A 19,074-nucleotide genomic window follows, 5' to 3' on the forward strand; every position below is an offset into this window, starting at 1 on the left:
TCCTCCAAGTCTAGATCCAAATGCCCATCATTAGAATATCAGGCCCATAACGTCTACTATATATATATATATATATATATATATATATATTCGCTTTCTTTTTCACAGGGAAGGGGGGTGGTGGTAGAATGTAACGGGATAAAAATTAGTTATTAAGAGCAAAATAATCGCAATAAAGGTTGCATAAGGGAAGTAGGCTTGTTTTTTAAAAGTATTACCATATTTTTCTTGTTTGTCTATTGTTAAATAATTTCTTAAATATTCTCCAGGTACAGGCACATAAAGGTGGGGGGGGGGGAAGGCACTACCCAGTGCACGAAACATAGAACCTCCGATTCTTCTGATTCGATAGATAGATAGACAGACAGACAGACAGACAGACAGATAGATAGATAGATAGATAGATAGATAGATAGATAGATAGATAGATAGATAGATAGATAGATAGATAGATAGATAGATAGATAGAAAAAAACTCAAATGATAGCATCGTTTGTCTTTATTGTTTTCGCACACCAAGCTGCTGGTGTGTGAATGTGTGGATTTGTCTACCTTTCAAAGCGCTATCATTAGATCACATCTTTCACAATTATTCCTTCATTAAGAAGACCTGATCCGTCGGGTCATTAGCATGTGAATCACCTACTTCCACCTTGACATTGTGTTGTATTCACCTTCCCGTAGTTGTCATAACTAGACCTTGTTGGTTCAACCCATTGATGTTTAAACTGTATAAAAACAAGGCTAATTATGCATGGACTTTAGTGCTCCCAAGGTTATCTTATTGGCCAGTGCCATTTGCATAAGTATTAGTGCTTTTGTTGTATTTTTTTTTTGTCGCTATTGTTTTTTTTTTCTTAGGCTTTTGAATTATTTTTTTTCTGCTTATTTTTACAAGGAATTGATATGATTATTAAAAAAAATAATTCTAAAGTAGAAGAAGGAAAAAAAAGAAACACTATCTTGAGCCATTGAGCCATTGAGCCAGCTTCACATGATATTCTAGAGCTCGTAAAGTGTAGCTGTAACGTTTGCTTTCTGTATTCTGAAAGCGACCGTTGTTTTTTTTTTGTAATGTCTTGTTATTTTTATTTATAAAAATTTACACCAGTTTTAAAACTATTTACTGTTAAAAGTAAAAAACAAGGGAGGCTAAACTTCAATACCAACTATGCGATATATTTTTATACTTAGTACGATGTTATCATACTGTTCTGAGAGTTTTGGTCATGTAAAAAATGTCTTAATGAAACCACTAAATTTTGATTAAATTCTCGGCTGCCGAAACCCAAATGTCAGAATCAATAATTTAAGTTCAACAGGGAAGGGGGGGGGATCTACATTTGTTGTTGTCCATGACAGAAAAACAATAGGCGGCCAAGGGCAGAGAAGCAACAGGCGGCCTGGGCAGTGAAATAATACATTCTTTACATGCCTAAATAGACAAATAAAAATGCATGTTTTCGGCGGTAAGCGATATTTAGAGATGTCTTTTAATATTCTTGAAACTATTACAGAAAATAACTAGGTCTTTGTGGTAGCCTCATCGTAACTGCCTGGTCGTGCGGTATGCGCGCTGGACTGTCGATCGGTTGTATCGATGTCCAAGGTGCATTCCCTGCCCGCTACTCCCCCCTTCCCCCGCCTCCCGGTCGTCCTGTGGGAAGTTTTGTCTAGGAAGTAGATTATCTCTAACTCTGAAAGAACATTATAAACATGTGAGACATTTTACAAACAAACATAGTTCATCATTTTTCTTAATAATCTTAAGTCTTGGATAAAAAAAAACAACACGATATTCTTCAGTTTGTTGAAGAATATAGAATCAGGTCTTCCGATGCGTACTTTCACCAGTGATATGTGTGTCGCAAGGTATGTGTATGTGTGTGTAGGTCGCTTGTGTGAACGAAAAAAAAAACAACAAACAAATCTATTTGCATTTTCGAGATAAAATCATAGTTCAGACATCGGCGACGTATGACACGCGTGACAGAAGTGACACGCCTAGTAATTTTCAATGGTAAGAAAAAAATATATTGAAAGATGCCAATGTAGAGTGGTAGACTCATAAATTAGGAGTACATCAAGTTGGCTTGGTCATTAGCATGCAAAACGATTTAAAAATTGTATTTTTTGGCACCCTGTCGCTAAAAGGATGCTGATCAAAGATAGATGTGAAACAGTTGGCTGGCCTCCTTCAGTCGTAGGAAACAAATGGTAATATAAAGACCAAGTCTCGAGCTCGTATTGTCTTCAGGCATGGGTCTGCCTGACCTTCAGGTGGAACCAAGTGAGTGCCGTCACAGAGTTTACCAGCACTCACCTACAGATCCCTCTACAGTGTGTAAACTGGCAGGTTGCTTCCAATTCTCCAACCACACCTCCCTCACCTCTGTCGACACCCCCCCACCCCGCCAATTTTTTTTTCTTTTCGTGCTCACCCCCCCCCCCCCCACGACACGGCACACGACAGCCAATATTGATCTTTTGCCGCTGCTCTACGTCACGGTCGAAGTGCAGGACTTTGTGTGAGTGCGCGTGCGTGTACGTGTGCTAACATGTGTAGGTGTGAACGTGAGAGACGTAGGGGGAGGTGGGAGGGCAGGGGGGAAGGCGGCATAGCCAGGACACAGCCAGGACATAGCCAGGACACAGCCAGTCGAGACGCTTCTCATTTGTATACATTCTCTGCGGCAAATCATCAAATGTTAATTAACCTTCACATTGTCTATCACATGCCATCCAACTTGAATGCAACTATCACTTGGAAGGGCGTTGGAAAAAAGAAAAGTTTCGTTACGGCACACAAAGGATCAGCAGTACATCTCTATGGCTTCCTGATTGCTCTATAGACAGACAGAGAGATAAAGAACTGAAAGCGAGCGCCAAGTTATTCCAATACTTGCAGAACCCCCCAAAATAGCAGCACAACTTGCAGGGCTTCTCAAATTGGGCAATGTGTAACTCTGCAAGAGGGACACTAGGAGGAATAGCTAAGGGTTATTTACAATTTCACTGACATCCTTGCCCAAACCTCCTGCGAGACCGCAGGGGAAAGAAAGGCGGGCTGAGCTCGACCTCGGGACCAACATGATGATAAGTCAATGATAAGTAAGTCAATGATAAGTCAATTACAATAAAGTCAATGATAAGACAATGATGATTCGTAAGTCAATGATAAGTCAATGGTGAGTCATAAGTCAATGATAAGTCCATGATAAGTAAGTAAGGATGCCGGGTTGCGCGTCTCTGAATAGTGCTGAAAGAATGGGTTCCAAGAACTTAAATGATTGCTAAATGGAAAATGTGTCACAGTACAACAAAATAAATAAATAAACTATGGCCAACAGAGAAAAAGTTCTATTTTTCTCCCAGGAAGCATGTTAATTTTACACGAAGTTTACCAGCTATAGCTTGATACTCGTATTGCAACTATACTATAGCTACTAATAAAATAAAAATAAAAAATTCCTTTAAAGTAGTTAGCTTTAAATTACATCATTACGCAAGTGCTGATAAGCTATATTTTAAAAAGCATAGAGTAATATTTTTTTTACACCTTTTGGTAGTGTAGAATTGAATTACTAAGCTCTTCTGCTCAAAGCACCAAGTAAGATGTATCAATTGGCAGCATTTAATTCTCACTATATTGACATTTTTATTTATAATATCTCCCATATCTTCCTTACCGCCTTCTCTTATTTTCCTTCATTACGCGCTGTGTTATGGCTTAAATAGAAGTCTTTCGAATATGGTGCAAAAAAAATGTAAAAAACAAACTATTTACCATAAACCTTAAAAAAAAATAGAGAGTTTATCAATTTTCCCTTGATTCTGTCCACCTGATTCACCAAAACGTTGGCTATTTATAGGATTTCCCCGCAACATAGATGTACAATCTGTAATGTAAATCGGATCTAACACGAAAAAACAAAAAATCAAAATGGAAACAAAGAGGAGATTACTGTGATTAACTTCATTTTGAAAATCCATTCTACATGCGTCTATGTCGATCTACGGGCCTGTTCTGTGTGTGTGTGTGCGTTCAGTTGTCGTGTCTAGATGCTAACAGATTGCTTGATTCTAACAACTTTTTGTGGACGCCGATGGACGTTGTTATCAATGAAGAGTTGGAGGAAAAAAAATAACAACAACATTGAGAGAAATAACCAATAATCCTCGGCAGTGCAATCGACGCGAGCAACGGGTGCAATATAATCCGTTAGTGACTTGCATCATTCATTGAGGTGAGCTGAAGTGTGTGCTCGTGGGGACCGGCAGAGTTGCGTGTAACAAAAAAAAAAAAAAAAAAGACATCCCCATTTCCCCCCCCCCTTTTTTCGAGTCCCCTTGAATTTTTTCCCTACGTGGGTCTCCCCCCCCCCTTCTCTCTTTTTCCCCATGTGTTACGTGCTCACACTCATACATAAACATGCGCCTGAAACCACCTGATACGCCCCCTCTCTATCGTTACACACTTTTGTGGTGGCTAGGCGAGAGAGAGAAAAAGTCAGGGTTCGATTTCAAAACGGCGCCCCATCTCCCACCACCCCTCCCTATTCATTCCGCACGAACATCAAAGAGGCAGTTGCCGAGCCCCGGTACATCTCAATGGTACACGAGAGACGTAGTGCAAGGATTTCGATGCACAGGAAAGTGTTTTTAGAGTTGGCAGAGAGTTAAAAGTGATAAGTTGGCAGGGAGTTAGAATCTCGATCAAGCCCTACCACACTACTCACACACACTGGTGGTTAAGTGTAACTTCGACATTGACCTGGTCTAAGCGAGACCAGTAGTTATAGAAGGCCTGACATGCAACGTCACGACCTGTGGGCAGTTTAGACCAATAGCTCGTTGCCACGTCGTACATACACACATTTTTCCTACTTCCACAAGGGAATGCACTCTAGATGTATGAACATACCATTTCTAATTTATAAAAAACTTCATTGAGTTTACTGTATGAAATTTACAATGATAGATTTTATTCAAGAGTATAATTACAAAACCGCGCTTGGACCACACGATGACCTGCTAAATACTGTACAAAAACGCTAACTAAAACTCTATGGCCAAATTACAAGGTCTTTGAGGTTCGCAAAGACCTTCCTTCAGGGAACAGTACCAGGAAAAAGAAGAAAATGCAGAGAAAACGATGGGAAGACAACATAAGAGAATGGACGAGCCGTCCATCGAAAGAGGTTCTATCCGAGGCAAAAAAAACAACAGAGGAATGGAGAAAGACGGTCGATAAATCTTGCTTGTGGTGCCACAACTGTCCAACAGACTAAGAGTAGGTGAAAGTGACAATTAGAATGGTCATAATAAAGAACCTAAAAATCAACTAATATAATAAATAAATATTTAAAAAAAAAACCGGGTTGTTGTTGTTTTATTGTCGTTTTTTTGTTTTAGACGAAAGAGCCATGTAACAATTTTTTTAACTAAAATCCCTGTTGTTGGTGTTAAAGAAAGGTAACTCTGTTCTATGGTTGTTACTTTATATTTATTATTAAAACAAGCACTTTTTAAAAATAGAAAATAAAATTTGTGACCCCCATTAGCAAAGAGGTCCTATGCTGTTGGACCTTTTTCAAAATGAAAAAAAAAAATCGATTTTGAATTATATTCTGTTGTAATGTGAGAATACATTATTACTAAGCAAGCAATCTCTGATTTCTCACCCTCCCTTTAAAAAAAAAGAAAAAAAAAGATCCAACCGTCTTGGTGTATTGCCTTTTACGTTGGGCTTTGGTACTTGGCAACTATTGAAATCAAAGAGAAAATCCTCCAAGATTCGGGTTGTATCGATGCATGAGATTTTATTGTCTCGTCTGCAAGCGATTGGAGCTTTAGCGGGGATTCCCGTTTGATGGGGCGTATGAATATTGAGTCAATGGCCGCAAGATAAGGAAAACGAACAGTGTAAGGATACAAGACACATAGCGGCATGCTGGGAACGATGAAAAAACCAAGGGCAGACATGTTGAACTACTTTATATGTTTGTTCTGAAAATACTTTGATGTATTCGAGTTAAAATGGTTGGTTTTAAGTCTAAAGTTAAACCAAATTGAAATCTCTTTAAATTGTGGGACAATAGTCTCGTGTTTGTGTGTTAATTCTGTAGATAAAAAAAAATAATGGATCTTACAAGATTGAAGTGTAGCAAGAAGTATTTATCTTATCTTAAAGTATCTTATCTTATTTGTTACAGATGTTATTTTAAAACCTTAAAACAAGAATACGTAGTCTATATAATATGGCAGCCCATAAACTCAGCCACTAAGCTTCTTGCAGATTTCGACCATCACCAACATCATCTACTGAAACCTAATAAGACTTGGGATGGATGACTAATACTTAATAGCGAATATTGGACAAAGCTAATTGAATGGCGGTCTAACCGAGGGGGGGGGTAGAAATGTGGAGAAATGCTAAAGATGGATTTACTGATTTTAGGATTTATGCCATTTGTTACACTCTTAGACTATACACTTACTTTAGCACTGGCTAAAATTCTGATATGGAGCTTAGTCCAGAGTGTAGCATAGAATTTGTGGTACACAGAAATGTAATAAGTTTGAGTAACACCAAGAACAATTGACTAAGTATGGTGTGACTTCAAATGCAATGTATTTTTGTGTGTTTGACTTGAGGGAGATGTATTTTTGTGTGTTTGACTTGAGGGCGATGTATTTTTGTGTGTTTGACTTGAGGGCGATGTATTTTTGTGTGTTTGACTTGAGGGCGATGTATTTTTGTGTGTTTGACTTGAGGGCGATGTATTTTTGTGTGTTTGACTTGAGGGCGATGTATTTTGTGAGTCTGACTTGAGGTCAGTGTATTTTCGGTGCATAACTTAAAGAATAATGTATTGTGTGTGCGTATTCAAGAGCCATGTTTTGTAAGCTGGTGACTTCCAGAACAATGTATTATGTTCAGTATAAGTGACTTCCAGAACAATGAATTATGTTGAGTATGTGACTTCCAGAACATTGTATTATGTTCAGTATAAGTGACTTCCAGAACATTGTATTATGTTCAGTATAAGTGACTTCCAGAACATTGTATTATGTTCAGTATAAGTGACTTCCAGAACATTGTATTATGTTCAGTATAAGTGACTTCCAGAACAATGAATTATGTTGAGTATGTGACTTCCAGAACAATGTATTATGTTCAGTATAAGTGACTTCCAGAACAATGTATTATGTTCAGTATAAGTGACTTCCAGAACAATGTATTATGTTCAGTATAAGTGACTTCCAGAACAATGTATTATGTTCAGTATAAGTGACTTCCAGAACAATGAATTATGTTGAGTATGTGACTTCCAGAACATTGTATTATGTTCAGTATAAGTGACTTCCAGAACAATGTATTATGTTCAGTATAAGTGACTTCCAGAACAATGTATTATGTTCAGTATAAGTGACTTCCAGAACAATGTATTATGTTCAGTATAAGTGACTTCCAGAACAATGTATTATGTTCAGTATAAGTGACTTCCAGAACATTTCAGTTTCTATGTACTTTTAGAAGAGAGTATTAAACATCTATTTGAGAAGAATCTTGTAGAAATCCTGAAATAGTGTTTAATGTTCATCAGTCCATCTCTGGCTGTGTTTATCACGACAAACAACAACAAAACAAAAACATCTAACACACAAAAAAAAAGGAGAGAATAAATGGAAAAGAAAAATAAAATGAGTGGATTGGGAGGGAGGGGAGGAGGAGGTGTAGAAGAGGGACAGAAAAAAAAAAGTCAGCTGTCTTAATTACAGCGGGGATCCAGAAATGATTACTCGAGACTTAGTCGTGAAAATGTAAGAGGCCAGGCAGCTGAGGACGAAGAGACGTTCGTGGGATTGACTGTGTCAAATTAACGGCGCGGGCAGCCGAAGACATCAGAGGTTCTAGTACTGTTGTGTGTATCTACCTCGAAGTGTTAGTACAACAGACTCGTTGAATCTGAAAGATTATTTCGTATATGATATTCAATAGGGGGGGGGCGAGGGGCACGATCCCCTGGCGCCTCCCTCAGTGGGTCGCCACACGCAGCCTTTATTTCTATGTGATGTTCATGGAAAATGAGGATTGGGGGGTGTGTGCCAATAAGGCACCTTGCCCCGGGCGCATGTATTGCTCACTACGCCTTTGTTCGATTGAGTAAATTCTTTCCACTAACAAAAATATGATAAATCTAACAGTTTGTAATTTGTCGTGGCCTTACAGTCGACTGGCCAAATGAAAACCCAGGCTATTGACCTGAACTATACTTAAGTCTTTGTGTTACACAGATTGAGTAAATCCTTTCCACTAACAACAAATGTTTTCTGCTGATAAATCTAACAGTTTGTAATTTGTCGTGGCTGTGATGTCGACTGGCCAACTGAAAATCCAGGCAATTGACCTGCACTATATTAAGTCTTTGTGTTGTAAGTTTTAGACTTTGTTTCAGAAATAAACTTGTTTGTTAAGTTATACCCCAAATCTAACGCAGGACGGCATGAATAGCAGCTGGCAAGGTTTGAACACAGGACCATTGGGTGGATCGTCCATAGTGTATACCACAAGTCCATTCTTTTGGCTTAGGAATAGTTGTCTTTTCCTGAGGCCAGATTGGTGTTTTTCAAATAACACACACTTCCTCTAAAAATAAACTATTCCACTTGACTTCTGAACCAAGATCTCTCAAGTTCAAATACAGGTCAAGACTAGGATTTTGATCTTCGGGTTTTTTGAGACGTCTGAGTGAGCCCAATTCTAATGGGGTACCAGGTAAGGTCTTCACCGAGATTTGAACACAAAGTCATAACAGAATTCAGAATGTCATCGTCATAAGAAACTTAAATTCTCAGACCAACATTTTGAGAAAATGTCAACAAAGACTTTACAAGGTCTTCAGTAAAAACTTAAATTTTCAGACTAACATTTTGAGAAAATGTCAACACAGACTTTACAAGGTCTTCAGTAAAAACTTAAATTTTCAGACTAAAATTTTGAGAAAATGTCAACACAATGTCTTCAGTAAAAATTAAAATTTTCAGACTAAGATTTTGGTCATTGTGCTGATATCATCGTTAACCTCTGCCATAGTAACAGATGAGCTTTATATCACCTGGCCCCATAAAACGCAAGGTCTGAAATAAAACCCTTCACTTTACTTTTAAGTAACATATAATAATAATCAACTTGTCAATTATGTGGCAATTGCAATTATCCCCTATCTCATAATACGTTGTTCTTGTTTACTATTCTCAGACATTGAGCAAAAAAAAAAAAAAAGGGCTTCCAGATTCTAAGGCGGTCACCAGAGGTGAAGTCCACAAGAGATTGCTATCTCTGGGAGATCTGCCACATTCATGAAGCTAGCGTCCCCCCTCTGCTGTTGTCTCCCAGCACTGGCCTATAAAATGTTAGGCTAATGGCCGTTCTTTTCAATGGGAGATAATCGCGTTTATTTGTGAAAATTGTATGTTGTCTGTGTGTGTTAAACACATCTATGTATGTGAGGGATTTTGTGAGTTATAGACATTTAGACATAGATGACAGCGTTTATAATTAATCACGTTTCTATTACTATCTCAGACCACATTGCATTTCTTTTATTTTATGGAACATTTTTTTTTCCTTTGCAGATCTGAATAGAAATTTTACCATATCGATAGAATTTTAGATTTTAGAATTTTAGATTTATGAAATAAATTGTTAAATGGCTGAATAAATGTTACACTGAACTACACTATTCATCCGTTTTACAAGTTTGAGATATTCCTTTACACAAATTGAAGATATTAATTGTAAATAAAATAAATGAGAAATGGACGAGATCTCATCCAAATCACAAGAAAGATGACGCTTACAATAAGCTATCCCGACAAGACCAACGTCTAATCTTTCGACTCAGGACCGGACACAACAGAATGCGACAACACATGTACCGGAAGCTCAAAATTGGAATCAGTGAAATCTGCCCATGTGGAGTATCACCAGAGAATGCCGACCACGTCCTCCAAAACTGCTCTCTTTAACAAGAGGCCCGCATAAGACATTGGCCCCAAACACCCCAATAGAAAGAAAACTATATGGAGAGCTCCCTGATTTGGAAACCACTGCGCAGTTCATATCATATATTGGTCTAGTCATCTGAACGTTCCAATATAACAATGAGAACGAAGAAGAAGAATCCGTTTTACAAGTTTGAGATATTCCTTTAGAAAAGAAGTTTTGCCATTCTGGCCCAGAGCTCCTGCTTGACGGTGGGGAATTGAAGGGAGATGGATTCGAACTCCAAACCACATAACACACAACCAGACCGCCAACCAGTTTTTTTATATATATTTTTATTTCAAGTGAAAGCTTAAAAATGAAAACAAAAATTTAAAGATGCACTATATTTTCTAAAAACTTATTCCATTATAACGTATGCAACTAATTCTACACATCGGTTGATTTATACAATGTTCAAAAATGCCAAATTATATAAAAATTATTTTTTAAACTATGATATCTTTCGTTTTGTCGGTATATTTAGACCATGGCGTGAAGGGACATATTTTGCCCAGGGCCCACAGAAACCTAGATACAAAAATATGTTGACTTCGAATTGAAATATTTAAATTTTTGACACAATTTTATTTAGAATCCAATGTGTTTGGTTATTTATTTTCTTTACACTTGTTTCTAACGCTATTCGAAGGTCAGGAATACACATTTTTATACAACAAATAGAAAGCTGATATCTACTGATAAATAATGAATGGGCCCATAGTTACGTTTGTCAATGTTTAGCAGTTTTCATATATAAATGTTTCTTTTGCTACAGATTGTCTCCAACTGTTTCTAACACATTCAAATTCAACTTTAAAAAAAAAGGGGGGGGGGATGGTCATCATATTCTTGGACCTGGGCCCACTGGTGCCTAGCTGCCTTGAGTAGCTTTACTTGGTCCCTACATATTTGTAATTGACTGTTGAAACATCATATGTTTTGGGATGCAATGTACCAAATACAAAACATAACAATCATTCAGAAACTATTCTATGTTCTTCAAGTTGGAACTCACCTTTTGCAGGCATTTTGTTGAACCGTTTTATCTCCAGACTGTTTGAGTTTATAAAATCCACACAAGAATTGGGAAAACCACCATTAGGGGTTTTCCCGTTGGTGCAAGTGTCTCCACTTAGGCTCTTGTTCCAAGCGTCTCCAGCTACGCTCTTATTCCAAGAGTCTCCAGTTAAGCTCTTATTTCTGGGCCTGACAGAGCCTTGGATCCCAAGGTTTCGGACTGGCTCCACCAGAGGTAAATTGAAAAACGATAATGATTCCAGAGTTGGCGAAGTTGACGCAAGAAGCCGGGAGAAAAAAATTTAGACCATCGACCAAAATCTTGAAGAATCAATGGACTAGATCTTTAGAGTCATTAAAATATTTGGAGGAAAAAAACTTTTCAAGAAAGTATTCCAGTTTCTGCTGGGTGCATCCGAGGAAACTTCTGATGGTATTTGAAGTGTCGTGTATCCTCTAGAACGATTCCGGAATCGAAGTGTGTTTCTAACGTTGTAAGATGAGAAATGGAACCTACGACGCCTCCCGGTGTATATCCAGGCTAATGTCTCTTGTAATTTTTGTAATTGAGATCAGGGGGGTTGGGCGGTATTTGTCTTGCTAGCCAACCCAAAGCTTAGTAAGAATGGTTGACATCATCCAACCTGCATGAGACCTGAGGGATACAAAAAAAAACACCAAATATTATAAGTGAGCCACAAAAAAACAACAACAAAACAATAACAACGTTAACAATAACAAGCGAGGTCGGAAGTGGGAGGTGACATGTAACAAATTGTTACCATTGATAACATCAGAAAGGACTCGTCATTTGATCCTATTGGATAGATCTATTGTCTCTCGAAACACATCATCTCATAAAAGACTTGTTCCCCATATTGGTGTCAGCAATGCTCAGGGTTATACATTTAAATGTTGTTATGTTAATAATAGACAATGAAGTGCAATCAGGTTAACTAGGAGCAAAAAAAGAATAGAGAAGCAAATTAAAGTGCACATGATTACAATTATTTTATTTCAATTAAGGACATCCGAACAAAAAAATATTTTTAAAAATTATAATTTAATTGAAACGTATTTTTAAAGATTACAAAAAAAAAAAAAAAAAAAAGATTTAGAAGAGAGAAAGAAAAAAAGAGAGGGTGGTCAACTGTTAAACATGAATAAAAAATGAATAACATATACAAGACTTTGACCAGACAGACACAAAGACAGACTGACTTGATATAAACTAGATAATGAAAAGAATTCAATTCAAACTATTTTCTAAAAGAAATCTCAACGAAATAGGTCGAGTTTTCGCCCAACATATACTTCTAGTTCTAGTATTGTGGACACGCATTAGCATTTCTGTACACCATTGTTTATCTATAGATTAGTTTGTGCACCTGTGTCTGTGTACGTGTGCGTATTTTGGGCATCATTTATGAATAGGACTTCTCATTTCAACACATGTTTGTGTCTTTTTAAATGTAAATTAAAATATTGAATTTCATCCAACACTTATATCAACTCATTCTGTCCGTATGTCAGTCTGGTAAAAAAATTTTTACACTTCATTTTTCGCACATCCCATTCTCCGATCAAATTAAAACTCTGCACAATTACTCATTGTTCCTAACAAATTATGAATCAAAAAAGAAATTAGACAATTAGCTAATTACCTAGCAGTAATAAATTAAATTTGTTCGATACAGAAACGGGAAATAATATTACAGTATTCAGATATGTGGTTGTAAATGTGCAGTTCTTTCCTTTATATAACTTTTTTTTTAAAGTATTTTTTTTCTATTTTTCTTATTTAATATGAAGTCATATTTTTTAAATCTATTTGTTACTATTTTAGCATTTACCTGGTTGTACTCAATTTACAACTGTCTATATTATATTCTCTCCATTTTTTTGTTCACTGCCTTTGCCATCGATCCACTGGTCAGAGCTTACTATGTGTGGCAGTGAATGGGGCATTTAAAATAGAAGGGCTGGGGGGGGAGAGACCCTCACTACGGACATGATTCCAACATTTCACGTATGCCAATGTAACGAGCCAGTCTCTGAACAATGAGTGTCAGGGAGGGTTTAAGCTGCGAGGTATCCCACAAGTAGACTTTGATCTTTTTTTTTTTACTTTCCGCTATTGAGAAACAAGGTCATGAAGCCATTTCCCTGTGATTGGCTATTGAGTATTGATACGATCAGTTCGATAATTTGAACAATGAAACAAAATCTCACTACCTTGGAGTTTGTATTTAGTAGTAGACAGAGGTCTGGTAGAGGTATGTGTATACGTATGCAGACTGAGGTAACTTTAAGCAAATAATAAAAGATACTAAAGGGAGTTTGTGTTATACCAATTCGTGGGGGACCCCGAGGGTTTGTTGATTAACATATGAATGAGCAACGTGTAGCCATGTGTGTTGTTGTGAAGGAAGAGATATTTGCTTATTCAATTAGGTTTTAACATTTGTATGTAGATCTGTTTCATTCTCTGTATGTGTTGTTGTGAAGGAAGAGATATTTGTTTATTCAATTGTGTTTTAATATTTGTATGTAGATCTGTTTCTTTCTCTGTATGTGTGTTTTACAGACGACAAATAATTACATTGTTTCCTATTCTTTGCATACCTTTCACATTTAACCAGTAGTTTTTACTTTATGAGCCTTTTCAAGCTTCATTAAAATTATAAGTAAATAATAGATTCTAAATAGTATGAAACCTCCCCAGTATTGTAAAAATAATGATTTAGGGTAAAATTTAGGTGGATGAAAATGATCGACATTTTCTATACTGAACAAAATAATAATAGTGATAAATGTTTGTTTTTTCATAAATGAAATTTGTTTTACAATCATGATTGCATGTAACGTTAATGATATGTACAATCATACATTCTCATATAAAACTCAAATCGGTGCCTGACAGTTAATTGGGTAAATTAAAGGCGGTTAGCCTTTGTGCTGGTCTAATGACATCCTCGTTAACCGTGGGCCACGGAAACAGCATCTGCCCTGTAGTCGTAATAGTAGTTCTCTTTTCAGACCTAACCCTCTATAGGGCAGACGGAGTTTCGGTGGCCCATGATTAACGAGGGTGTCATTAGACCAGCATATAAATAAGTGTTGAGTGAAAATATAAAGATATAAATGTTGGTATAACGTTGTAATAAATTTGTTAGATGACATTTATGTTTGAAAGCAACGGTCAAGATAACAATTTGACAAAAGGTAACCGAGTGTTGATGCTATCGCCAAGAGAGACGGGGAACGTGCCTAGTATTTAAATATTGCCAACTCTGGCAACGTTTTCCTTAGTAATTGTAAGACTTGAGACAGAAGCTCATTACACAGGGTCACCTTTTAATACAGTCTTTACCATATTTGTTTTTATACTAAGTTGGAATATGATTTACCGCTCTTATATCCTTCCTCTCTCTCTCTCTCTCCCAGCGTTGTTTCACTCACGCGCGATCAGCTCTACAATACAGCATCCAGGTCAGGACTGGGTCTATACAGGTACGGGGGGGGGGGGGGGGGGGGGTGCGGAAAATGAACAAGAGAAAAAAAAATCAGATTAGCTTTTGAATTAATTCCCTCCTTCTCTTATGTTGCTAGCGATTATTATTATTATTAATATTTGGCTTCAAAAGGTTTTAGGATTAAGCGAAGCAGAACGGGTCTTATCTTAGAGGAAATTAAGAGAAGTGGCTTAAAGGTTTTGATCCCCAGGTGTACATAGTTCACTGGAAGTAACATTTGGTTTTGTAGGCATTTAGTAATCTGATTTGTTTCCTCCGTCCTTCAAATAGAATCTGGTTAAATTGTATCTGAGGAAAAAAAAACTATTTTTTAAGCCACCAAAACCTGTTGTTGTAGATTTGTAAGAATACTTTAAATAAGTCAAGCTCGTTGCTATCAACAGTGGCGAGTGAGGGTGTGGGGGAATTTCAGTTGGATCCGTCAACGTAAATAAAAGACATTTAAAAAAAAAAAAGCATCATTGAAGGTTGAAGTAAGCTCAAATTTTGGCCAGGATAATTGAAATTCTACTGAAGACAATCTAAAGTCTGTGTTAAGTCATTTTGAAAATCTTAGTCCGAAAAGTTACGTTTTTACTTACCACAACATTCAGCTTTACTTTGGGTTCAAGTCTCGGTGAAACTGGGATTATGAATTTCGGGATTTTGATGACCCTCCACCCAACTCTAATGGATACCAAACATAACTGGGTAAAGTGAGCGCAGCTGGTCGGTGTGCTAGCCACATGCCACCCTCGTTATCCTTCGGCCATATCAAGAGTATCATTCCTATAGATGGCAAGTTCTTAAAGGAGTGTTTTCCTTTCTTTATTTTGGATTGTAATTACGGTCTAACAAATTGACATTTTTTTCTGAAGACATTCTGAAGTCTGTGTTACTTAAGAACCTATTTGCAAAACTTACACGAGCCTCAAACCTTGTTGTAAAGGTTTCATTACCCCATTGAAAATGAACTCCAATTTTACGTTTCAAACAGAAAGAGATTTTGAAATAGAGCAAGCTGTTGATAAATAAAATACCTTCAATTGTGTAGGAGTATGTTACTATTTCAAGACATCAAAGCGCTATCTCTCAATTATCAATCCAGACATGCAAAATGTTTCAGCTTAATCATGAAATAAATGCGCAGCATTGTCTCCGCTTTGTTTGCGGTATTAGCGCTGCTAGAAAAGGGTTTGAGATTAAAACGCATTCGTCAGAGGGGAATGAGGGGGGGGGGGTGATGCAGTTTTTGACGTTGAATAACAAAAAATGTATTTGATTTGGCCCGGAGTTAAAGCCAACTTTTTGAGAGCTTATTTAAGTAAAGTGATGGATTATACATCATCTATTTGTTGTCAAGTAGTTCTATTACAATAATCATACATGGTCTTGGGTTTAGTTATTCTTTTGATGTTTTGTTTTTCTTATTTTTTAAATAGTAATCATTTGTTGAGTGTTTTGTTTTCGGCTTCAATAATTGATCAAGAAACGGTTTGTTTGTCAATCTATTATTTCTCTTTCTCTGTATATATATATCAGGGCTTTTTTGTGACGGTACTCGCCGGTACGGCGTACCGGCACCTTTTTCAATGGGGGGTGGATATTACTTTTCCTGTATTTTAACGTTTATTATTAATTTATTAGTAGTTAAAAGTGAGGCAATCCATCACTGAGTAACAGCACCTAATTGTTTGCACACAAAAAAAGCACAGTGATATATATGTATATATACAGAAGAAGAGAGAAAGAGAGGTGGATGGATAGATAGATAGATAGAAAGATAGATAGATAGATATTATAAAGTTAATGTTAGCTATATGGTTTTAGGATTAGAATTGACCTGGCCACATAGCTACAGTGTTATAACCTAATCGTTATGATATGTGTATTATTATTTTCAGGTGTTTTTTTTCTATTTATTGTGTGTGTTTGTGTCAACTTTTAGTAGTAACGAAAACACTTATAAAACTATTTCATACTAAGAAAAAACGAAATTCAAGAAAAATAATGTAACGGTTGAAGCATTCAATATTTAGAATGACCTATTTAATTTAATGTAAAGCTAACGCTACTGGGGTATAAGAAATAAAAATGACTTACTATATGACAAATCAATCCGTGATTAAATTTAGCTTTTTAAAAAATTAATATAAAAATGCAATAGAGTTTTGTAGTGAATTTCTCGCAGATATTCTTCACTTGGTTTCCTATATCTACAGTGTATAAACACCACGGATGATTGTTAAACATACAAAATATTATAATATACATTTATATATTTATATATATACCTTGGATAGTAAATATATATAGTATTATTAATGTTTGGCTAACACTTCAGGTGCCTGAGAAATAAAAATGAATTACTATATGAAAAATCAATCCGTGATTAAATTTAGCTTTTTAAAAAATTAATATAAAAATGTAATAGAGTTTTAAGCTTTCCTTGTAGTGAATTTCTCATAGATATTCTTCACTTGGTTTCCTATATCTACAATGTATAAATACCACGGATGATTGTAAAAAAAATACAGGATATATGAACATACATCTATATATTTATATATACCTTGAATAGTAAATATATATATAGTATAACAGAGGGACATTAAATATATAGGGCTATTTATGATGCAATAAGATAGTCTCCTCAAGTGTATAAATTAAACAATAGATGGAAAAAGAAAGAATTTATTCATCTAAAATAAAAATACGAATCAAATGCTTTCAGGTTTCACATACGGTACTAAGTCACAATTTAAAACTACAGACATTCTAACTATACGTACTCCAGTATACATTGATTGTATACATTTACGTCGACGCAGCGTCGGATGACTAAGTGTGTCGAATTATGAAGTGTCAGACTATAAACGTAAATTTAGATTTATTAATGTATTCATTCATTTATTATTTATATCGCTTAATAACTTACAGTTTCTTCAAGAAAATGAAAACTACAGGCTGATCTCTGCAGAATCTACACAACAAACATTTTTGGCTCAAAATATCTAATTTAAGAACTTGTAGTGTAGTTGTCAATCTGCTTACAACAACAAGAAAAAAAGACCTCAATCACTACCAGTGAAAAGACCCAAAGATGGAGCATATAACGAGTTAAAAATTCGTGATTTAGTGATTCTAGTCAATGGAACAGTTCCTGATGTTCCGAATCGTCAACCAGACTTGGAAAAATAAACTTCAATAACAGAAAACATTAAAACAATATGCACATCTTAGATTATCTAACTTTGATAGGAAACCGTCTCAAAAATAAATGAAAAATTAGTTTTTGGCGCTGGCGCAGTGTTGATAATGAAGCGAATTAAACTCTTGACATTTACATACATGGTACAATGTCATTTTTTGACCTAGATATATTTTTTTTTTAAATTACAAACCTTAGATCTAGGTTCCGCACTGATATTCTTAATAAAGACATCATATTCAATTCATATTCACTTCATATTATTTCATATTCACACTCAAAGTTCAGTTCTTTACTCCATAAGAAAACTTAAGCTCATGGAGTGGAGTTAAAATCTTGTCTTCAGGTTTAGCATTGAACATTTCTTTTTAGTTCCTTCGAACGACTGAGCACTTTCATCGCCTTCATAATCCTTGGCAATTAATTTTTGTGACGCATATTGATTTAAGACACTTGCAACAATCCATTGGAAATCCAGAGTCCAATATCCACTGTTCTGAGTAGATTTTTTAAAATATATATTTTACTTTCACCGTGTTTTATTTTAATTAGTGAATGTATTTTTGTAATATATCAAATAGTTGATAATAAAGAAGATAATTTAATAGACAATAATAGTATCCAAAATATGAAGTACAAGTCTCATGTATAATTTCTGTTTCATTGTTGCATAGATTTGATAGAATAGGTACCTTGATTTAATAACATACCGGTACACTTTATTTATTAGCTTCTTAATCTTTCAATAATTTCTCATTTAACGCAAACAAATGCTATCCTAGCGTCGAAGATAATACAAAAACATGCTATATAGATCTAGATTCTGACACCGTTAAGAGATAACATAAAGATACATGGCGTTAAACAAAAAATTCACCTAAATACTTATGATATTGCTACTATCATAGTCACTGTTGTCACTGCATAGTTATGGAGATTGTAATTCCAGAAATGAACAAATGAAGTGCTATTACGCAAAGCCTTTTAGTCATTTTCTAGTGGATGTAGTGTTAGAAATAATTCTGAACAAGTTACGACTCCACGAATCTGCTCTGACATCTGTGTGTAGTGTTGCTGCTCAATGGAAGCACTTGATCATCCCGATATTATATTCCACTATGTAAAAGTTCATTGTAGAGCAAACGGTTAATGAATAAAGAGCATAAACACACACTAAACACTTTAACACATTTTTGTTTTTGTAATGCAAAGTCCAAAGTTTTTTGTGTGTTTTCGGTGTCAACGATGTCTTGTTTGTTAAAATTTTTTTTACAGAT

At 35.8% G+C, this 19,074-nt stretch overlaps 1 protein-coding gene across 2 annotated transcripts in view; it reads right to left on the reverse strand.

Annotated features, from left to right (window-relative positions):
• Positions 1 to 19,074, reverse strand: part of LOC106055228 (paired box protein Pax-6-like) — a 111,370-nt gene that overhangs the window by 69,892 nt on the left and 22,404 nt on the right. Inside the window, exons 1-2 of one of the 2 annotated variants that reach the window (XM_056044552.1) lie at positions 17,991 to 19,056; positions 11,070 to 11,726 (exon numbers count right to left, since the gene is read on the reverse strand). In XM_056044552.1, coding sequence (XP_055900527.1) covers positions 11,070 to 11,082 — 13 coding nt within the window. In that variant the 5' untranslated portion in view covers positions 11,083 to 11,726; positions 17,991 to 19,056. Of the gene's footprint in view, positions 1 to 11,069; positions 11,727 to 17,990; positions 19,057 to 19,074 lie in introns of those variants that run through there. The other variant, XM_056044551.1, reaches the window with a different exon arrangement.

Source organism: Biomphalaria glabrata, chromosome 10 (assembly GCF_947242115.1).
Source record: "Biomphalaria glabrata chromosome 10, xgBioGlab47.1, whole genome shotgun sequence".
NCBI lineage: Eukaryota > Metazoa > Mollusca > Gastropoda > Planorbidae > Biomphalaria > Biomphalaria glabrata.